The 15,902-nt window shown below is 61.5% G+C and overlaps 4 protein-coding genes across 10 annotated transcripts; 2 read left to right on the plus strand and 2 right to left on the minus strand.

Moving 5' to 3' along the window:
- Nucleotides 1-37: 37 nt before the first annotated feature.
- On the plus strand, nt 38-1,297 carry ARL16 (ARF like GTPase 16). Its single transcript, XM_085556547.1, has 5 exons — nt 38-142; nt 237-293; nt 379-492; nt 690-805; nt 957-1,297. Exons 1-5 carry the CDS (start codon nt 59-61, stop codon nt 1,126-1,128), a joined length of 543 nt encoding a protein of 180 aa, XP_085412673.1. The 5' UTR covers nt 38-58; the 3' UTR covers nt 1,129-1,297.
- A 1,524-nt stretch (nt 1,298-2,821) lies between these two features.
- Nucleotides 2,822-10,084, minus strand: TMC6 (transmembrane channel like 6). Of its 7 annotated transcripts, none has more exons than XM_031506365.3 (21): nt 9,941-10,084; nt 9,182-9,238; nt 8,940-9,058; nt 8,507-8,638; nt 8,239-8,397; nt 8,018-8,123; nt 7,823-7,919; nt 7,479-7,733; nt 7,030-7,220; nt 6,811-6,949; nt 6,505-6,660; nt 6,143-6,318; nt 5,913-5,994; nt 5,537-5,634; nt 5,291-5,386; nt 5,069-5,144; nt 4,686-4,819; nt 4,167-4,343; nt 3,900-3,978; nt 3,684-3,762; nt 2,822-3,493 (listed from the first exon to the last, which is right to left on the minus strand). In XM_031506365.3, the coding sequence occupies exons 2-20, from the start codon at nt 9,235-9,237 to the stop codon at nt 3,691-3,693; spliced, it is 2,400 nt and encodes a 799-aa protein (XP_031362225.3). In that variant the 5' UTR covers nt 9,238; nt 9,941-10,084; the 3' UTR covers nt 2,822-3,493; nt 3,684-3,690. The 7 variants fall into 7 exon arrangements, 6 of the variants coding, with proteins under 6 accessions (XP_031362225.3, XP_085412662.1, XP_085412664.1 ...); XM_085556536.1 differs by having other exon boundaries at nt 9,182-9,266; XM_085556538.1 differs by having other exon boundaries at nt 8,507-8,611; nt 9,182-9,266; nt 9,941-10,080.
- A 61-nt stretch (nt 10,085-10,145) lies between these two features.
- Nucleotides 10,146-12,353, plus strand: SYNGR2 (synaptogyrin 2). The gene is made up of 4 exons (XM_021534157.3): nt 10,146-10,274; nt 10,465-10,702; nt 10,975-11,114; nt 11,215-12,353. The coding sequence occupies exons 1-4, from the start codon at nt 10,170-10,172 to the stop codon at nt 11,410-11,412; spliced, it is 681 nt and encodes a 226-aa protein (XP_021389832.1). The 5' UTR covers nt 10,146-10,169; the 3' UTR covers nt 11,413-12,353.
- A 266-nt stretch (nt 12,354-12,619) lies between these two features.
- On the minus strand, nt 12,620-15,561 carry TK1 (thymidine kinase 1). The gene is made up of 7 exons (XM_021534158.3): nt 15,488-15,561; nt 15,159-15,190; nt 14,961-15,074; nt 14,788-14,881; nt 14,370-14,459; nt 14,166-14,285; nt 12,620-14,056 (listed from the first exon to the last, which is right to left on the minus strand). Exons 1-7 carry the CDS (start codon nt 15,551-15,553, stop codon nt 13,901-13,903), a joined length of 672 nt encoding a protein of 223 aa, XP_021389833.1. The 5' UTR covers nt 15,554-15,561; the 3' UTR covers nt 12,620-13,900.
- Nucleotides 15,562-15,902: the final 341 nt, after the last annotated feature.

Below are 15,902 nucleotides of genomic sequence, written 5' to 3' on the forward strand. Positions count from 1 at the left end.
CGGCCCTTCCGCTTCCGGCTTCCGCCGGGGCAGGGCCGTTTCCGCGGGCGGCTCCGCGATGGCGGCGGGCCGCTCCCCGCCCACCTTCCTGCTGCTGGGGGCGGCGGGCGGCGGGAAGAGCCTCCTGCTGCGGCGGCTGCGCCATATCCGTGGGGCACGGGGCACCGGGGAGGGACGGGGCGGGCGGGCCGGCCGGGGGCACCGTTCCCGAGCCGCCGTGTCCTTAACGCGAGGCACAGCTGAGCGCCGAGGAGCCCGCGGAGCTGGGCGAGCCCCCGGCCACGCTGCCCACGGTAGGTGCGGCCCGGCGGGGCCGAGCGGCGGCGGGGCGGCCGCGGGGCACGGCCGCAGCCCGCGGTCCCGGTGCCTGTCCCGTAGGTGGGCACCAACCTGACGGACCTGCGGCTGCCGCGGAGGGTGACCGTGCGGGAGCTGGGCGGCTGCATGGGCCCCATCTGGCCCAGCTACTACAGCGAGTGCAGCGCTCTCCTGGTGAGCGGCACTGGGAACCCGTCCCGGGGCCGCGGTCCCGAGGGATGGACGCGGGGAGAGGGGCTTTCGGGGCGGCGGTCTGGCTCCTCGGTTTCGCCCCGTGGTGGGATTTCCCTCCTCCGTGCCCTGCTCTGGACTAGCCCGGCCCGAGGTTGTTCTCGGCACACCCGCACCCTGCTTTCTCTTCTTCCCTCCAGTTCGTCGTGGATGCCTCCAACCCCACCCAGGTCTCCTCGTCCTGCGTCCAGCTGCTCTCAGTCCTCTCAGCAGCGCCACTCGCCTCTGTGCCTGTCCTGGTGCTCTTCAACAAGATGTGAGGAGGAGGTCACCCAAAGGGTGGGGGTGCCAAGGGGCAGTGGCTGTTCTTTGCTGCACTTCTCAGGCTGGAGACCCCTGAGCTGGGGCTGGGCTGGGCAGGGCAGCCATCGTGCTTGGCTGATGCAGCTCCCCTCTCCCCATTGCAGTGACCTGCCCTGCTACATGTCACTGGTGGAGATGAAGTCACTGTTCCGCATGCAGGACATCGTGTCCTGTGCTACGCAGCCCATCACGATGCTGGAGACCAGCGCCCGCGATGGCACCGGCCTGGCTGATGTCCTGCAGTGGCTTCGGACCGCCCTCAAAGACCCCTGCTGACCCCAGCCCTGCCAGGTGCCTCTGGCAGCCCAGGACAATCCTGTCACAGAAGGAGGTGGCAAAGGAGCAGGTGCCCTGCCTGGGACTGGGAGCAGAGCCGAGGACTGTGCCTTGGGCTGTTGGACTGGATCCCTGTGGGACATCACAGTAAAACTCCCACCAAACTGTTCAGGCTGGTGGCTGCCTTGTGCTCGGAGGGAGAACCTGGGCTTTTAGGAAAGGGACAAGCAGAAGCCACCAAGGCCAGATTGTGCTGGCAGCTCCAGGCACAGGAGGGGTTCCTGCAGTGGGGTTGGAGGCTGCAGCAGCACCTGAGCTGAGCTAAGCATGGCAGAGGTGGGTAAGGCCCCCTGGGTTTAAGACTGAGTGCATGGGGGGCTCCTGCCAGCAGTTCTGGCTGTGTGAGCCTCATGCCAGCCCAGTGGGGTGACCCTGGGGAGGCACTGGGTGACCTGGGTGTAGCTAGGGCAAGACCAGTGACTGGGATGCTTCAGTAGAGATGTCTCACAAGCTACAGCAAATGCCAGCCCATGGCTGCTCTCCGGCACTCACCTGGCCTCAGGCAATTTCAGAATGGGTCAAGCTGGAAATGACCACAGTGGGTCATCTGGTCCAATCTCTCTGGTCAAGTAGGGACATGGCACAGGATTGCATCCAGACAGTTCTGGACTATCTCCAGTGAGAAGGATGCACCTTCTCTGGGCAATCTGTGCCAGTGTGCTGTCACTGGCACAGGAAGTTCATTCTGATAGAGTATCACAGAATATTGGAGGGGACCCATCAAGATCATATTTAGGTGGAACTTCCTGCGAATCAGTTTCTGCTTGTTGCTTTTGTCCCATTGCTGGGCACCATGGAGTAGAGCCTAGTCCATCTCCTGACACCTCCCTGCTGACAGAGGATGAGGTCCCCTGTCAGTTGTCTCTCCTCAAGGCTGAACAGGCCCAGTGCTTAGAGCCTATTCTCATTAAAGGGGTGCTTCAGTCCTTTCATTGTCTCTGTAGCCTCTGCTGAACCTGCTCCAGGAGTTCCATGTCCCTCTTGTCCTGAGGAGCCCAGAACTGGACATGGCACTCCAGCTGCAGCCTCAGCAGGGCTGAGCAGAGGGGCAGGATCACCTCTCTTGATGTGCAAGCAATGCTTTTCCTAATGCACCCCAGGAAGAGTTGGGGCTGTACAGAGAACCTGCTCTGTGCCCACACCACTAAGCAGTGTCTATCCGTGCCGATAACTTGCCCTGTGCCCACACTGGTGGCCCAGCCCAGTTGGGCAGGCAGCTGCCTCAGCTGGCAGCCCCGGTGCCAAGTCATAGGGGACTGGGGCTGCCCGTGCCTGGCACATGGCACAGCACACGCTGCCCTGGGCCTGTCAGTGCTGTGGCACTGGGACAGGTGCCATCCCAGGGCCTGCAGATGCCAAGAGTATGACACGGAGGGGAGTGGCTCTTGCTGCTGGGGGCTGCAGCTATTGCACTGTGATGGTGAGTGGCAAGTGGGGTGGCAGTGGCCTTTAACTCCAGCAGTGTAGGCTGAACTGGGCTCTGCCTCAGGCAGCCCCCATGGGAAAGCAGGCCCTGCCAAGGAGCCCAGGCACATCCTGACACTGCTGCTGAGTCACCACCACGAAGAGCACTGACACACCAACCCCACCTGCCTGCTTCCTACCCAGCCGGTCCAGACACCAGCCAGAGCACTCCTGCACAGCAGCACTTTAATAGCCTAGGTCAGCCTGAGCCCACAGAGTCCCTGCCCAACCCAGCACTCAGCAGCACAGTGATTCTTCCAAGTCTGTCCCATCAGCCAGGGCAGTGGGTGCAGGGCTGCTGGGGGTGGCCCAGTGACCTTGTTTGTGGGACTGCAATCAGCTAGGTGCTCTCCTGGTGAGCCAGGTGCTGAGCTGGAGCTCGGTCCATGCCTGGCAGCTCCTGGCTCCATGCCTGCTGCCCCTAGGCAGCATGAAGGTGGCTGCGGAGCAAACTCCATGGTCCCCAAAGGATTCTGAAAAGAGCCCAGGGCACACTGGCAGGAGGGAGAGCTGAAGGGCTGTTCTCTGCAACAAGTGAGCCCTGACGGAGCAGGTTTGTCCTGGTGAGGCAGTCCTGCATGGAGCTGTGTCCTGGGGTGTGACAGCAGGCCTGGTCCTGTACTCTCTGCATCCCAGCAGCTCCAGGCAGCAGAGCACCTGCATCCCTGTGATGCAGCATTCCCAGTGACATGTCCCAATGGGTCCTTGGCTATGCCAAGAGGAAGATCTTCCCCAGCACTCCATGGTTCCTCAGCTTCCAGCGCTGTGTTGTGATGGACAGATGCAGTCCCAGGTGCAAGCAGAGTCCGTTCCATCCCATTCCTCCCTATGGAGCTTGACACTAATAGGAGAGAGTCTGTAAGATCCTTAGTCCTTGTCCCAGACCTGCCTCCATCCTCTTCCCCATCCCCGGGCCTCAGAAACACCAAGGATTGTGTATCCCTTGGGACAGGCAGAGGAGCATCTGTGCACATGGCTGAGCTCTGGGTGCCTTGGCAGTCCCTCCCCACTGCTCTTCATGCTGGCCTCACCTGGCACTCAGGAGCGCCTGTGTCTTTGCTCGTAAACGGAGTGAAGCTTCTGAATAAGAAATACCTTATCTTCCCCTTCCTGCAACGTCAGAGACAGCGCAGTGAGCAGCACTGGGGTGGCTGAGTGGCTGCGCTGCTGGGGCCAGAGCCCAAATTGGCAGTCCTGCGGCTGGAGCAGGCTGTGAAGCAGTGGGGATGGGCAGGGGAAGTGCTCACATTGGCAATCTGCTCCTGGAGCAGGCAGATGACCCTCTGGCGGCCTCTTACCACCTGGATGTTGAAGTAGATCACAGCTCTGCAACGACAACAGGGTGGGATGGTGGTAGCCAGGTAGGAAGCTGAGGGACACTGTGCTCCTGGCACTGGGATGGGGCACAGAACTCTGGGGTGACACCTTGGCTCCCAGACCCACTGAGGGCTGTGACAGCAGGACCTTCAAAGTGAGGGCCCGGGATTCAGCTTTGGGCTCAGGTCCATACTCACATCAGCGCCACAGACATGAAGAACAGGAGGCTTGTGTTCTCCAACAGGTGCTGGTAGACCCAGGCAAACCAGGTGATGTTGGGGTTGGACTTCTCCAGCACTAGCACCCACCTCTTCCCTGACTTGTAGATGGTTTCCAGCCCGCGGAAGGGACCACAGGTTTCTGATGGCTGAACCCTGAGCAAACAGACCAACAGGGTGTTTAGAGCAATGGGCAGCCCAGCAACTACTGGCCCCAGATCAGGGCACTGCCTGTCTGTCCAGCCCTCCAGGGACCCAGCCTCACTGTCCCCAGCATCCCCAGGACTGGACAAGGGAGTCCTCATCCCTGCCTCCTACAGCAGGAACAGCTGGAGGAAGTGAGCATGGGCCAGCAGCAGGGAGGCACCTCCCTTGCCTGGGGCAGCACTCACAGCCTGCAGCTGGGGGATGCCAGGGACAAGGGCCATGGTCTCCCCAGCCTCTCCTCCAGGCAGCCGGGGGTCCTGCACCCTGAGCCACAGCCTCGTAGGTACTCACGACCAGATGGTGTAGGAGAGGAAGGCAGCTGCACCCAGAAAGGAGGGGAAGCACAGCAGAGTGATGAACACGGTGCTCATGCGTGCTGCTTGCCAGGGCTTGCTGGGGGACTGGCAGTTCCGCATCAGGCTGGTCTGATAGACAGCAGTGTCCCATGGACTGCCAGTTCCAGGAGAGCATTCCCTGCTGTCCCCTCCGTCCCACCCACTGGGAGCCAAGTGAACTCAGGGACACGCTGTCCCCAGAAAGCCCCCTCAGTCCATAAGGACAAGGCTGAGGCTGCTCCATGCGGTGCCACTGATGCAGCAGAGGCTGACAGTGACAGGGCACAGTGTCACCACAGTTCACCCCATGAGGAGTTGCAGGAGGTGGGGGAATCACACCTTTTTGATATAGAACAACAGCAGCAGCTTCAGCATCTGCACAGCTGGCAGGAGTGGAGCGAAGAGAATGCCCAGCCTGGGAGCAGGGGAAAGACAAGCTTGCCTGGGTCTGAGCCCCAGGGGACACAGTGGTGGGCACAGCTACAGCACCCACAGGGCTCCTGGGGACTACAAGGCATTTGCCAGCAGAGGAAGGAGCCCCACCAGGCAGAAACATCTCACCAGGTCAGGGTCTGCCCATAGATCAGCTCCAGCACATTTCGGGCAATATCAAACTCTGGCCTCTGCTTTGTCTTCAGCCTCTTCTCCAGAATTAGCCTGGGTGGAAGTGAACTCTGCTCCCAAACTGCCTGGGGGGACTTCACACCCCACCTTCTCCCTCTGATGGCAGCAGAGGCTGGGTGCACCAGAGAGCTGAGACCATGCAGGGATGCCACACTGGTGGGGGGACGTCCTGGGGTACGTTACCTCCAGATCAGCTCCCCGAAGAGCGTATCCAGCAAGGCGAATATGAAATCCATCATCATGAAGCGATACAGGTCCTGCCCCACACACGTCTCCCAGCACTGGGGGACAATCAAGTGTGGCATAGAATCACAGAATGGTTTGGGCTGGGAGGAACCCTAAAGCTCATCTCTTTCCCCACCATGGGCAGACACACCGTTCCAATTAGAGCAGGTTGCTCTGAGTTCTTTCCAACCTGGCCTTTAACAGTTCCTGGGATGGAGCACCTACAGCTTCTCTGGGAACCTATGTCAGAGCCTCACCACCCTCACAGGGAAGAAATTCTCCTGATATCTAATAAGGAAGATGCCACCAGCTCATTGCACAGCCCCATGCTGACCTCCTCTGTCGAGCAGATAACGCTCCGGCTGAGCCAGTGGTAGCACAGCAGGATGAGGATCACCATCTTCAGGATGAGGTTCCTGGGGAGCAGGAGCAGTGACAGAAGTCCCTGAGCCTGGGGAATGAAGGGCTGAGCCCCACAGATGGGGTGCTTGGCCCCAAAGCCTCCTTGCCTGCCACAGGTGCAGGTGCAGAACACTCCCTCCACCACAGCCCCAGCCAGCCCACCTGGTGATTGCCACGTAGACCTGTGTCACTGGGGAGTCCTGCTTCTCCCACATCGCCAGCAAGTTGTACAGGTGCGGCATCAAGACATTGAGGAGGGACACCACAAGGGGCAGGACCAGCAGAATGGCTTCCTGCTGCAATCTGCCACTGCCCCGTGCTTGTTGTCCCTGCTGAACCTGGTGAGCAGGTACTGGCTGAGTTCACAGCTGTTGGCAGCCAGGCGTGGTGTCCTTGGGGAGAGCAGCAAATGCCCAGCCAGGAGCACAGCTGCAGTGGGGCTGTCCCTGCCTCTCTCCCCAGTATCTCAGCCCTGTCCCTCCAACCCCAGGACAGAGGATCCCAGGGTGAGAGGCGGCACTCACCATGTGCATGTGCTCTGAGAAGTAGTGCACAGCCAGCACGCAGCCCAACACCGAGCCCAGAGCCAGCACCCAGGCCAGCAGCATTATGACGCAGTGCCCCAGGCACTGGCAGCGGCTCTGGGAATGGGAGCGGGAGCGCTGCTCCCCCAGCAGCTCCTGCAAGAGAGCAGCAGCAGAGCTGCCAAATCCGCTTTGGGTCTGGAGCAAGGTTTTGTCCCACTGCAGCACAGCAGGACCCAGAGGGGCGATGGACAAAGCACTAGCAAGGTTGGGGTCTGAGGGTTTTGCATTGCCCAGCTGCTCCACCTTCAACTGGGTGCAGATGTTCTCGCACTGCAGCTTCACCGAGCGCCTCTGGATCACCTTGAAGTCCCAGGCACAAAAGACTTTGATGGCCAAGTCCCCTGTGGAGCTTCCCACGCTCTCCCGAAAAGAGCGTGACACACTGCAGCGAGGTGAAGGGCATCAGGGATTGGGACTGGCTGAAGGGGAAGGCTGACAGTGCCACAGGTGCCACTGACCCACCTGTACACCAGCAGGATGCAGGTGACAAGGAAGGAGACCCCAACACTGAACAGGTAGGCCAGTGGCAAATTGTATGGGAGCAAGGGGGCTGTGAAGGGGCATACACTGCCCTGAGGACTGGAGGTGCAGGGGTCATTTAGGGTGACATTGCTGTAGTAGCCGTAGAACAGCAGCGAGTGCGTGAAGTAGCCCTGCAGGAAAGCACACGATGACTCCATGGTGACCTCGGCAGTGTTCACAGCTTCCCGCTTAGCCTGGCACCTCTGTGCCAGCCTTAGGGACACAGAGCCTTGGGCAGGGGCAGCACCACCTTGTGCACCCACAGCACTGGTGGTCCTGTGGCCCACGCTGTGCAAGGGCAAGAGTTGGGGTATTATTACAGTGGGAAAGTGGGGCTGCCCTCAGGCTTGGTGCAGCCCCTGATCTGGGGGTGCCTGGACCATGCTTACCGCTCCTGTGAGGAGCTCGAGGCCAGTGAAGGGCTGGGGGCTGACTGATGCAGTGGGGTACACGGCCTGCAGGACCACCACAAAGGCCAGGAGGATGAGGAATGAAAAGAAGTTCAACATAAGGAGTGTCTTCAGGAAGAGGAAGTAGGACAGGACACTGGAGCCAAAGCGGCCACCAATCTGCTTCAGGGCATAGTGCCCGGGCTGCGCAGTGCGGAGCAGGGAGAGGAGCCTGTACCAGAGACCTCGGCAGCCCTGGGGAGAGGAAAATGGGGAGAGCATTGGGGCCGGAGCCTGCACTGGATCCCTCCCAACCTCTGTGCAGACCTGTGCTCCTGACTTACGAGGCTGACGCAGACCTTGGACCAACCACAGGGTGAGAAGGGGGACCAGTGATGGGCATGCTGCCTCACTGGGCCCCTCCGCCCGCTCAGCTGCCGCCTGCCCAGAAGAGAGGGGTGTTAGAACGTACCACAGCTCCTGGGACAACTCTGGCTGCGGCAGCCCTACCCAGCTGGTGCCGATGGAAGGGGTCTCACCGGAGGATGCTCTTCTCTGCCAGGCTGAGGGGCATGGTGAGCAGCATGTGGCTGCATTGGCTGGGTGAGAGGCTCAGCAGCTCCTTCACCAGCAGGCGCCGCTTCTCTGGGGCACAAGGGGCTCAGTGGGACACGGTCCGCCAAGTTACAGCCTGCCTGTCCCTAACCCAGTGTAGGGACAGTGGCCAGCACTGCCTTCTCACAGTCTGGGGGACCCTCACCTTCCAGTGTGGCCCTGGTGGGGTCAGTCTCCAGGTCATACTGGCGCAGGCTGGGCCGTGCCATGCGGCAGAGCTGCTGCAGCGGTGGGCGGCTGCACTGGCGCCGCAGCCGTGCCGTGCGGTTGCAGTACTGGGAGATGATGGCCCCGAGGTTGCGTCCTGTGGATCAGAGCAGAGCAGGGGTTGGGCAGCTGCAGGAAAGCAGGGCAGGCAGAGCTCCAAGGGGCTCTGGGAGCTGGGGAAGGGTGGGAAAGTGGGCGGCACCTACCAATGGTGCGGCTGGGCATGCTGGCCAAGATCTGCAGGGATGCAGAGGAGTAGCTGGGGTGCTCCTCACCTTGCCCGGGCTCTGGCCAGGCCATGGCACAGGCATCTGGAATTGCCAAGTGGGATGGGGACTCTGGGAGGGGGAAGGCAGGATGCAGAGAGGCCATGGTTCATCCCTGTGTCCCCACTGCTCTGCTCTAGCATGGAGGCTAAGTGTGTGCCCTTCCCATAGTACCCCTTTCTCAAGAAATGCTTTCTGTGTCACCAAGATCCAACTTGCCCTGGACTGCCCTGCTCTGCACTGGCCAAGGCATCAGCAGGCTCCTATGAATGCTTTGGCCACAGCATTTTGACACAGCTGGCCCAAGCAGAGGGATGGCCCTAGGCACACACACTGTCCCCAGCCTGCCCTGGCTGAGGCTGCAGTGCTTTACCTCTGCCTCTCTCCTGCAACTCCAGCTCCAGACCTGCCTCGATCAAACTGCTCTGCTCCAGAATGAGCTGGTGGAATGAGGTGTGCAGGGCTCTCTCGTTGTCCGGACTGGGCTCCTGGCTGAAGGAACATAGGGACATGGTGGCACAGACACCTAGTGCCTGCAGGGGAGAGGTCGTAGCCCATCGTACCTGGGATGGAGGTCTCAGGGCAAGGCAGGGCAGCGGGGGAGGTCACACTCACCCATCGCTCTCGGAGCCCTCGGGGACGTGGAGGGTGATGGAGGGCGGCTGGGACATCCTGCGAGGCCGAGCGGGTTACACGGGCCCTGCCGTGGTGAGCAGACGAGCGCCACTGGTCCCAGCCCCCACCAGCCCCCGCTTACCGCGGCTCCCCCGGTTTCCGCGGCTCCCAAGCGCTGCGGGACGGAGCCGGAGCCGCGGCGTGCGAGGCCGGGGTCAGCCGGGAGCGCGGAGTCCGCGGGGCTAAACTGGGACTAACCCGGGCTAAGCCCAGCCCGGCGTCAGGAAGGGAGAGAGGGCGGATGGGGCGGTACCACAGCCGAGCGGATTCCGCCCGCCGTCCCGGGACCCTTCGGGCCGGGCACGAAGCCCGCGAGCACCAGTCCCGGAGCTCGGCTCGGGAAGGGCCCTAAGAGGACACATCGGAGCAAAGACCCCCTCGCCCCTCGCCGTGTTCTCCGTCCCTCCTTCCTCCCCTGCTCTCCCTCCTCCACCCCGGGGCGGGCTAAGGCTGCTCGGGGCAGGGGGCCGTCCCGGGGCTCCCCATCAGGCGCCGCTCGCCCCGAACCGGGAACTGACGGAAGGCTCGCCGGCGCTCCCGCCGCCGGCTGTCCGGACCGAGGCTCGCGTGGGTGCGGATCTGCGGGAAGGGCGGGGGCTGCCGAGCCCTGTCCGTCCCGTCCCTCTTGCCGCCTCCCGGTACCGGGTGGAGGCGGCGGGAGCTCCCCAGAAGCCCCCTTTTCCCCTCGGCTGCGCTCACCGGTGTCCGTCGGCGGCCGAGGCGTGGGGCCGGCGCTCCCGTCCTCCGTTACACCGGGGCGGAAGGAGGGACGGAGCGGGATGCGGCGCGGGTGCGGCGCGGCGCTCTATGCCCGGGCGGGGGAGCCCCTGTCCCGCCGGGCCCAGCCCGCCCGCCCCGCCCCGGCGCCCCGGTCCGCAAGGGCCGGCCCTCCCAGGGCGGTGCCGCGCAGGAGCGGCGGCGGAACGCCATGGAGGGCGGCGGAGGCGCTTACGGGGCGGCCAAGGCCGGCGGTGCCTTCAGCCTGGTCCGCTTCGTGCAGCAGCCGCAGGTGCTGGCGCGGATCGTCAGCGCGGTGAGTCGGGACGGGACGGGACGGGACGGGACGGGACGGGACGGGACGGGACGGGACGGGACGGGAGAGCCCCGCCGGGACGGCGTCTCCCCGCCGCAGGCCGGTGCCCCTCGCCCGCCAGGACAGGCAGCCCCCAAAGGGCCCCCCCCGGCCTCGGTGCCGCCCACCGGACATCGGCTCCGCCCCGCAGGTCTTCGCCCTGATCGTGTTCGCCTGCCTGGTCGGGGATGGCTATATGAGCCTGCCCGAGGACCCCCAGCTCTACTGCATCTTCAACCACAACGAGGACGCCTGTCGCTACGGCATCGGCATCGGCGTCCTCGCCTTCCTCGCCTGCATCTTCTTCTTCATGGTGGACGTCTATTTCCCCCAGATCAGCAACACTACCGACCGCAAGTACCTGGTCCTGGCCGACCTCGGCTTCTCAGGTACCGGGGGCGCGGGCTGTGCCTCCTGTGGCTGCCACAATGGCCGCCTTGTCCCGTGACGTGGCCGCCGGTGCCTGGCGAAGGGAGTCAGTCGCTCCCGCCTGGCGCGCTGCCCGCGGGCCACGCGCTGCAGCTGCCGCTGAGTGCCCCGAGGAGTGGCTGCCCCTGGGCGGGTGCCTGCGCCAGCCTGCACGGTGGCACAGGGTCTGCGCCCGGGACTGCCCAGGAGCAGCAGGACCAGCCCTGGCCCCTCATGCCACTTCCCTCCGCAGGTCTCTGGACCTTCCTGTGGTTCATCGGCTTCTGTTTCTTGACCAACCAGTGGTCCTGGACACGGGCCGAGGATGTGTACATTGGAGCAGACTCTGCCCGCGCTGCCATCACCTTCAGCTTCTTCTCCATCTTCTCCTGGGTGAGTGAACCACTCTGCCCCACTTGGGGGGACTGCAAAGGGGCCCCCTGTGCTTCACAGCCTGGAACGGCCTTGATGCTGCTCCTCCTTCTCTCTGCAGGGACTCCTGCTCACCTTCGCTTACAAGAGGTACAAAATGGGAGTGGAGGACTTTGCTCAAAGCTATGCTGACCCCAGCCCGGGGGTTCCAACTCCCTACTCCAGCTATCCCAACATTAGCCATGAGAGCTACCAGCAGCCACCCTTCACGCACACAGCAGAGGCCCCGGAGGGCTATCAACCACCACCAGTGTACTGAGTCCTGGCTGGAACCCGTGGGACAGCTGTACCAGTGCAATTCCTTTCGTGGGGTGGGAGGGAGGGATCTGTGACTTGGAGGGGACAGTGGGGCAGGAGGGTGATGGCTGCTTTTTTTGAAGGTGACTGGGCCTTTTCTTGGGGTGCAGGAGGGACTTCTGTCTGGTCCCAGAGCTGAGATCCTCACTGGAGGGTCCAGAGCCCAGTGTGTGATTTGGTGGGTGATTTAGCACATGATGATTTGCAGCTGCTGGGTGAACACTGCAGCTGCATGAGGTTGGGTGCATGGGCAACCCTGGCATGTGCAAGATTCTGCTTTTGCTGTGGTGCCTTGGTGGTGGGCTGTAGTTCACACCCCTGATCCTGGCCATGCTCTGCCCCTGTGACTTGCCCTGGCCCATCCTGTCTCCAGTGCCTTTCAGCCCTGTTGGCTGCATTCCCCCAAATGCTGTCTTTCGCTCTCATTGCCATAGCATAGCCAGGACCAGCTCCTGCCTGTGCTGGCTTCCCGTGCCTTCCCACATCAGCTGCTTCTGGGCGAACTATTGCCAAAGCCCCGTTTTCTCTAATGTCGTGCTGTGCCTTCCTCCAGCCTGCACTAGAACTGCTGGTGCTTGGACGATGCGGTTTGGGGTCTGTGGGAGCAACAAGCACTGAGATCCCTCAGCAGGGCCATGGCTGAGGACAGTCCTGGAGCACTTTCTTTCCCTCGTGTGCCTGCCCGAGTGCTGCCTGTGTTGCTGCAAGGCTGAGCTCCTGCACTCCTACACACAGGCTCTTGCCTGCCAGCCACACCAGGAGCCTGCAGGCCGTTGTCTCGGGTTGTATTTGCTGCTGTGCTGTGATAAAGCTGTTCCCAGCAGCTGTGTGGGCCATCACTGCTGGGGCCAGCCTTCAAGTAGTTGTCACTGTAGGGTTGGAATAAACTTTTTCACCAAGCCACCATGTGAGCCACCATATGCCTTTTGTCTCAGGGGAAGCAGAAAAGGATCCTTCCTTCTGCCCCTTCAGGGCTTGGAGCTTCAGGTGGGGCAGTGCAGCCCCTGCCAACTGCTGTTCTGCAAACGGCACACTCATGCTGGTGGCTATTTTTAGGCCACCCTCCTCATGCTCCCTGGTCTGAGCAGCCCTCCCACCCTGTGACCAGCCCATGCTGTCTCATTGGTCACAGCCAGGACTGGTAAAAATGCTCTGGTAAAAAACATACATGGGTTCATTAAGTTATTTATTAACCTAAAGCAGCAGCAGAGCCTTCTCCAGCCCTGGGGGAAAAGCCCAGGCCTGGTAATCAAGTGCTTGTGAATACAATAATTCTCACCTGTAACATGGGGGCAGCAGGAGGACTTCAGGCAGCTCTTGGAGCCTTCCAGGGCACAGGCAAACAGCAACCCTGGACTCAGATGCAGAGGTCTGGCCTAGCTAGAACAAAGGACTACTGCTTGGAGCCTGTGGATGCTGGAAAAAAACACTTCTGCAGGGACTAAGGAAGCAACAACCTTCCAGAATCTAAGTCTAACAAAGAGGGAAGAGGACCCTTCAGTCAGGTTAGAGCAGACTATGAGTCAGCCTCAAGAATTTTGGAAGGCTGAGGAGAAAGAAAGAGACATGACTAGAGCAGAGAAGCAGCTCCTCAGGAGAGCCCCTTTACCAAGCAGCTGGATCTTCCCTGGAATAATTGGTTCAAACTCTGAGCCTCCAAACCTCTCACAGGTAACATAGTACCAAAGTGGAAGCAGCAGCCTTGAACCTGAGAAAAACTGCTCTGAATTTGGAGGAGGCTCTTCCTGAGACCAGCTCCCCCAAACGAGTCTGTCACAGCCTGCTAGAATACAGCCAGCCCTTTGAGGTTCAACACCTCAGAAGAGTTAGCTGCTACGCCTTCTCCACCTTCTTCTGTTTCAACAATAATTGACACCAGTGAGCATGCTGACAGAGAAGCTGGGGGCCTGCCCAGGCCTGGGCTGCCTTGTGTCAGTTTAAAAGCTGTGTCACAGCTCTGTGGAAAGGGACAAGTTACCTCAGACAGTTAAAGAAGGAAGCTAAAAATTGCAGTTAAAATACTAATGGCTGTACATTGTCTTGAGAAACCTGGAATTAAGCAACAGTGCACAAGAGAGAAGGGCTGCATTCACAGGCACCAGAAGCAGCAGTGCCAGCCTGAGCATGCTTAGACTGGGAGAGCTGGCCAGAGCCACAGTGAGTGGCAGCAGCACTGTGGCCCAGCTTGACATGCAGTGCCCCAGGGCCTGTGTGTGGCAGCATCAGTAACTGTCTCTCTTCTTGTTCTGAGATGGAAATTCACTCTAGCCAGGCTTTTGCTTCAGCTTCTACCAGCATCAGGTTTGGTGGATCTTTAGTTATGGCGCTTGGTGCAGGGAGGTTGGGTAGGCAGGGCTGAGGCACTGAACAGTTTGTTCAAGTACAGAGAGGCAGACCCCGTGCCTGTGAGCCACAGCACTGAGCTCCCTTCCCCTCCATTTTCCCAGCAGTCAAGTGAAGATCTTCCGAGGGGCAGCTGTCTCCAGCTGCCTCAGGGCCAGGGGCATGTTCTCCTTGTTCTCTGGCCCAGCCTGCTGGGGTCGCTTGCGGAAGTAGCAGGCTCGGCACACGGAGTGGTACTTGTCAGCTCCTCCAATCACTTCAACCTGGCAGGGAAATTTGGGGAGTGACTGCAGAGCCCAGCTCCCTGGAGGGTGTCTCTCTGTACCAGCAGGACTGGAAAGGTGAAACAGTTTCTGTTTCAAAGTGACTCACCTCCCGCTCTGCTCCCAGCCTCTTGGTGTAGGAGGCCTCCCGGAAACACTCCATGCACACAGCGTTCAGCTTCACCACGCTCTCTGCCAGTGGCACCAGGTTCAGGATGCTCCCAAAGGCCTGTGTGAGACAGCAGGGAAGATGCTGCTGGGTGGGTTCCACAAGGGTCCCAAAGCAGCTGCTGTGCCACAATGAATGTTTTACCTTTCTCTGGAAAGTTCCATCCAGAGCAGCAACAATGACAGTTTTCCCAGTATTGGCCATTGTCTCGCAGAACTCCACAATGTCTGGGAACTGGAGGGGTACAGACACATTGTAAAGAAGGGGGGCAGGGGGCAGCACTTGGCTCCAGATCCCACAGTGCATGCCCAGACAGCAGCACCAGGAACAAGGAAAATCAGAGCCATGTGCCCTGCCTGTGAAATGGGCTGCAGTCCCACTGTCCTGCTGCAGGGACTATAGGGAAGAAGGCTTTGACTGTAAGCACAGGCCATATGGATCAAACTGCCTCAGGGCACTACTTCCCCCCTTCCTACAAAGGACAGGCCTTGGTGTGCACAGGGTGTACCGAGGAGTCTGTGTCCCGCAGAGCCCAGCAAACCCACCCCAGCCAAGCACTTACGAACTGGCCCTCATCAATGCCGATGACGGCAGCGCCCAGTGCTTCCTGGTAGACGTCCTGGAGGAGCCCAGCGGGCAGGGCCTCCATGGTGCTCCTGTGGGTAGGGAGGGAGTGAGGTGGACAGGCCAGGCAGCCCCGTGGAAGTGGGGTGTCCTCCTGCCCCGGGAGCTCACTTGTCGTGTGTGGAGACCCCGGAAGAGCTGTAGCGCGTGTCCTTGGCATACTTCACCAGCAGGCACTGGTACTGGGCGAGCTGGAACCGTCGCACTCGCCGCATGAGTTCCGTGCTGCAAGACACAGTGTCAGCGGGCCTCAGCCTCAGCCCGCTGCCTTCCCGTGCTCCAGCCCTGCGCCTCCCGCTCCGCGCCTACCTCTTTCCGGAGAACATGGGCCCGAAGATCACCTAGGGCAGAGCGGCGCGGTCAGAGCAGCAGCCAGCGAGAAGTCCCGGCTCCACCCAGTCGGGGGTCCCCGCAGACCCCTCAGCCCGGCGCGGCACCTGTACCTGCCCCCATCCCGTTCCCGGAGCAGTACCGTACCCGTATCTGCCCCCATCCCGTTCCCGGAGCAGTACCGTACCCGTATCTGCTCCAAGCCCGTGCCCCGGGCAGTACCGTACCCGTATCTGCCCCAAGCCCGTGCCCCGGGCAGTACCGTACCCGTATCTGCCCCAAGCCCGTGTCCCGGGGCGACACCGTACCTGTATCTGCCCGCGGGGCCGGCTAGGGGAGCCGGGATGGACACCGGGCACCGTCAGACAGTTCATGGCGGACTGCCGGCTCGAGCCCGCGCGCGCCGATTCGGCGCGGTCCCGTCAGCCAATCGGAGGAGGCCTCTCCCCCACGCGCCACAGCGCTAGCCAATCGCGAAAGGGCTTGCGCCGCCGCGAGGCAGTGCTGCCCAATGGAGGTCAAGGGCGCCAAAATTTTTATTTTCCTCTGCCCGCCGGCTCCGCCCTCCCGGTCGCGAGCGACCCCACCCCCAGGCTCTGGCCCCGCCTCCACGGTCTGGCCCCGCCCCCGAACTCGGACCTCGCCTCCGGGGCGACCAATGGGAGCGCGTCCGTCCGCCCACCTCCCGCTCAGGCCCCGCCCCTCGGCGGGCAGGCGGCCCCG

Source organism: Lonchura striata, chromosome 18 (genome assembly GCF_050655825.1).
Source record: "Lonchura striata isolate lonStrDom1 chromosome 18, ASM5065582v1, whole genome shotgun sequence".
Classification (NCBI taxonomy): Eukaryota; Metazoa; Chordata; class Aves; order Passeriformes; family Estrildidae; genus Lonchura; species Lonchura striata.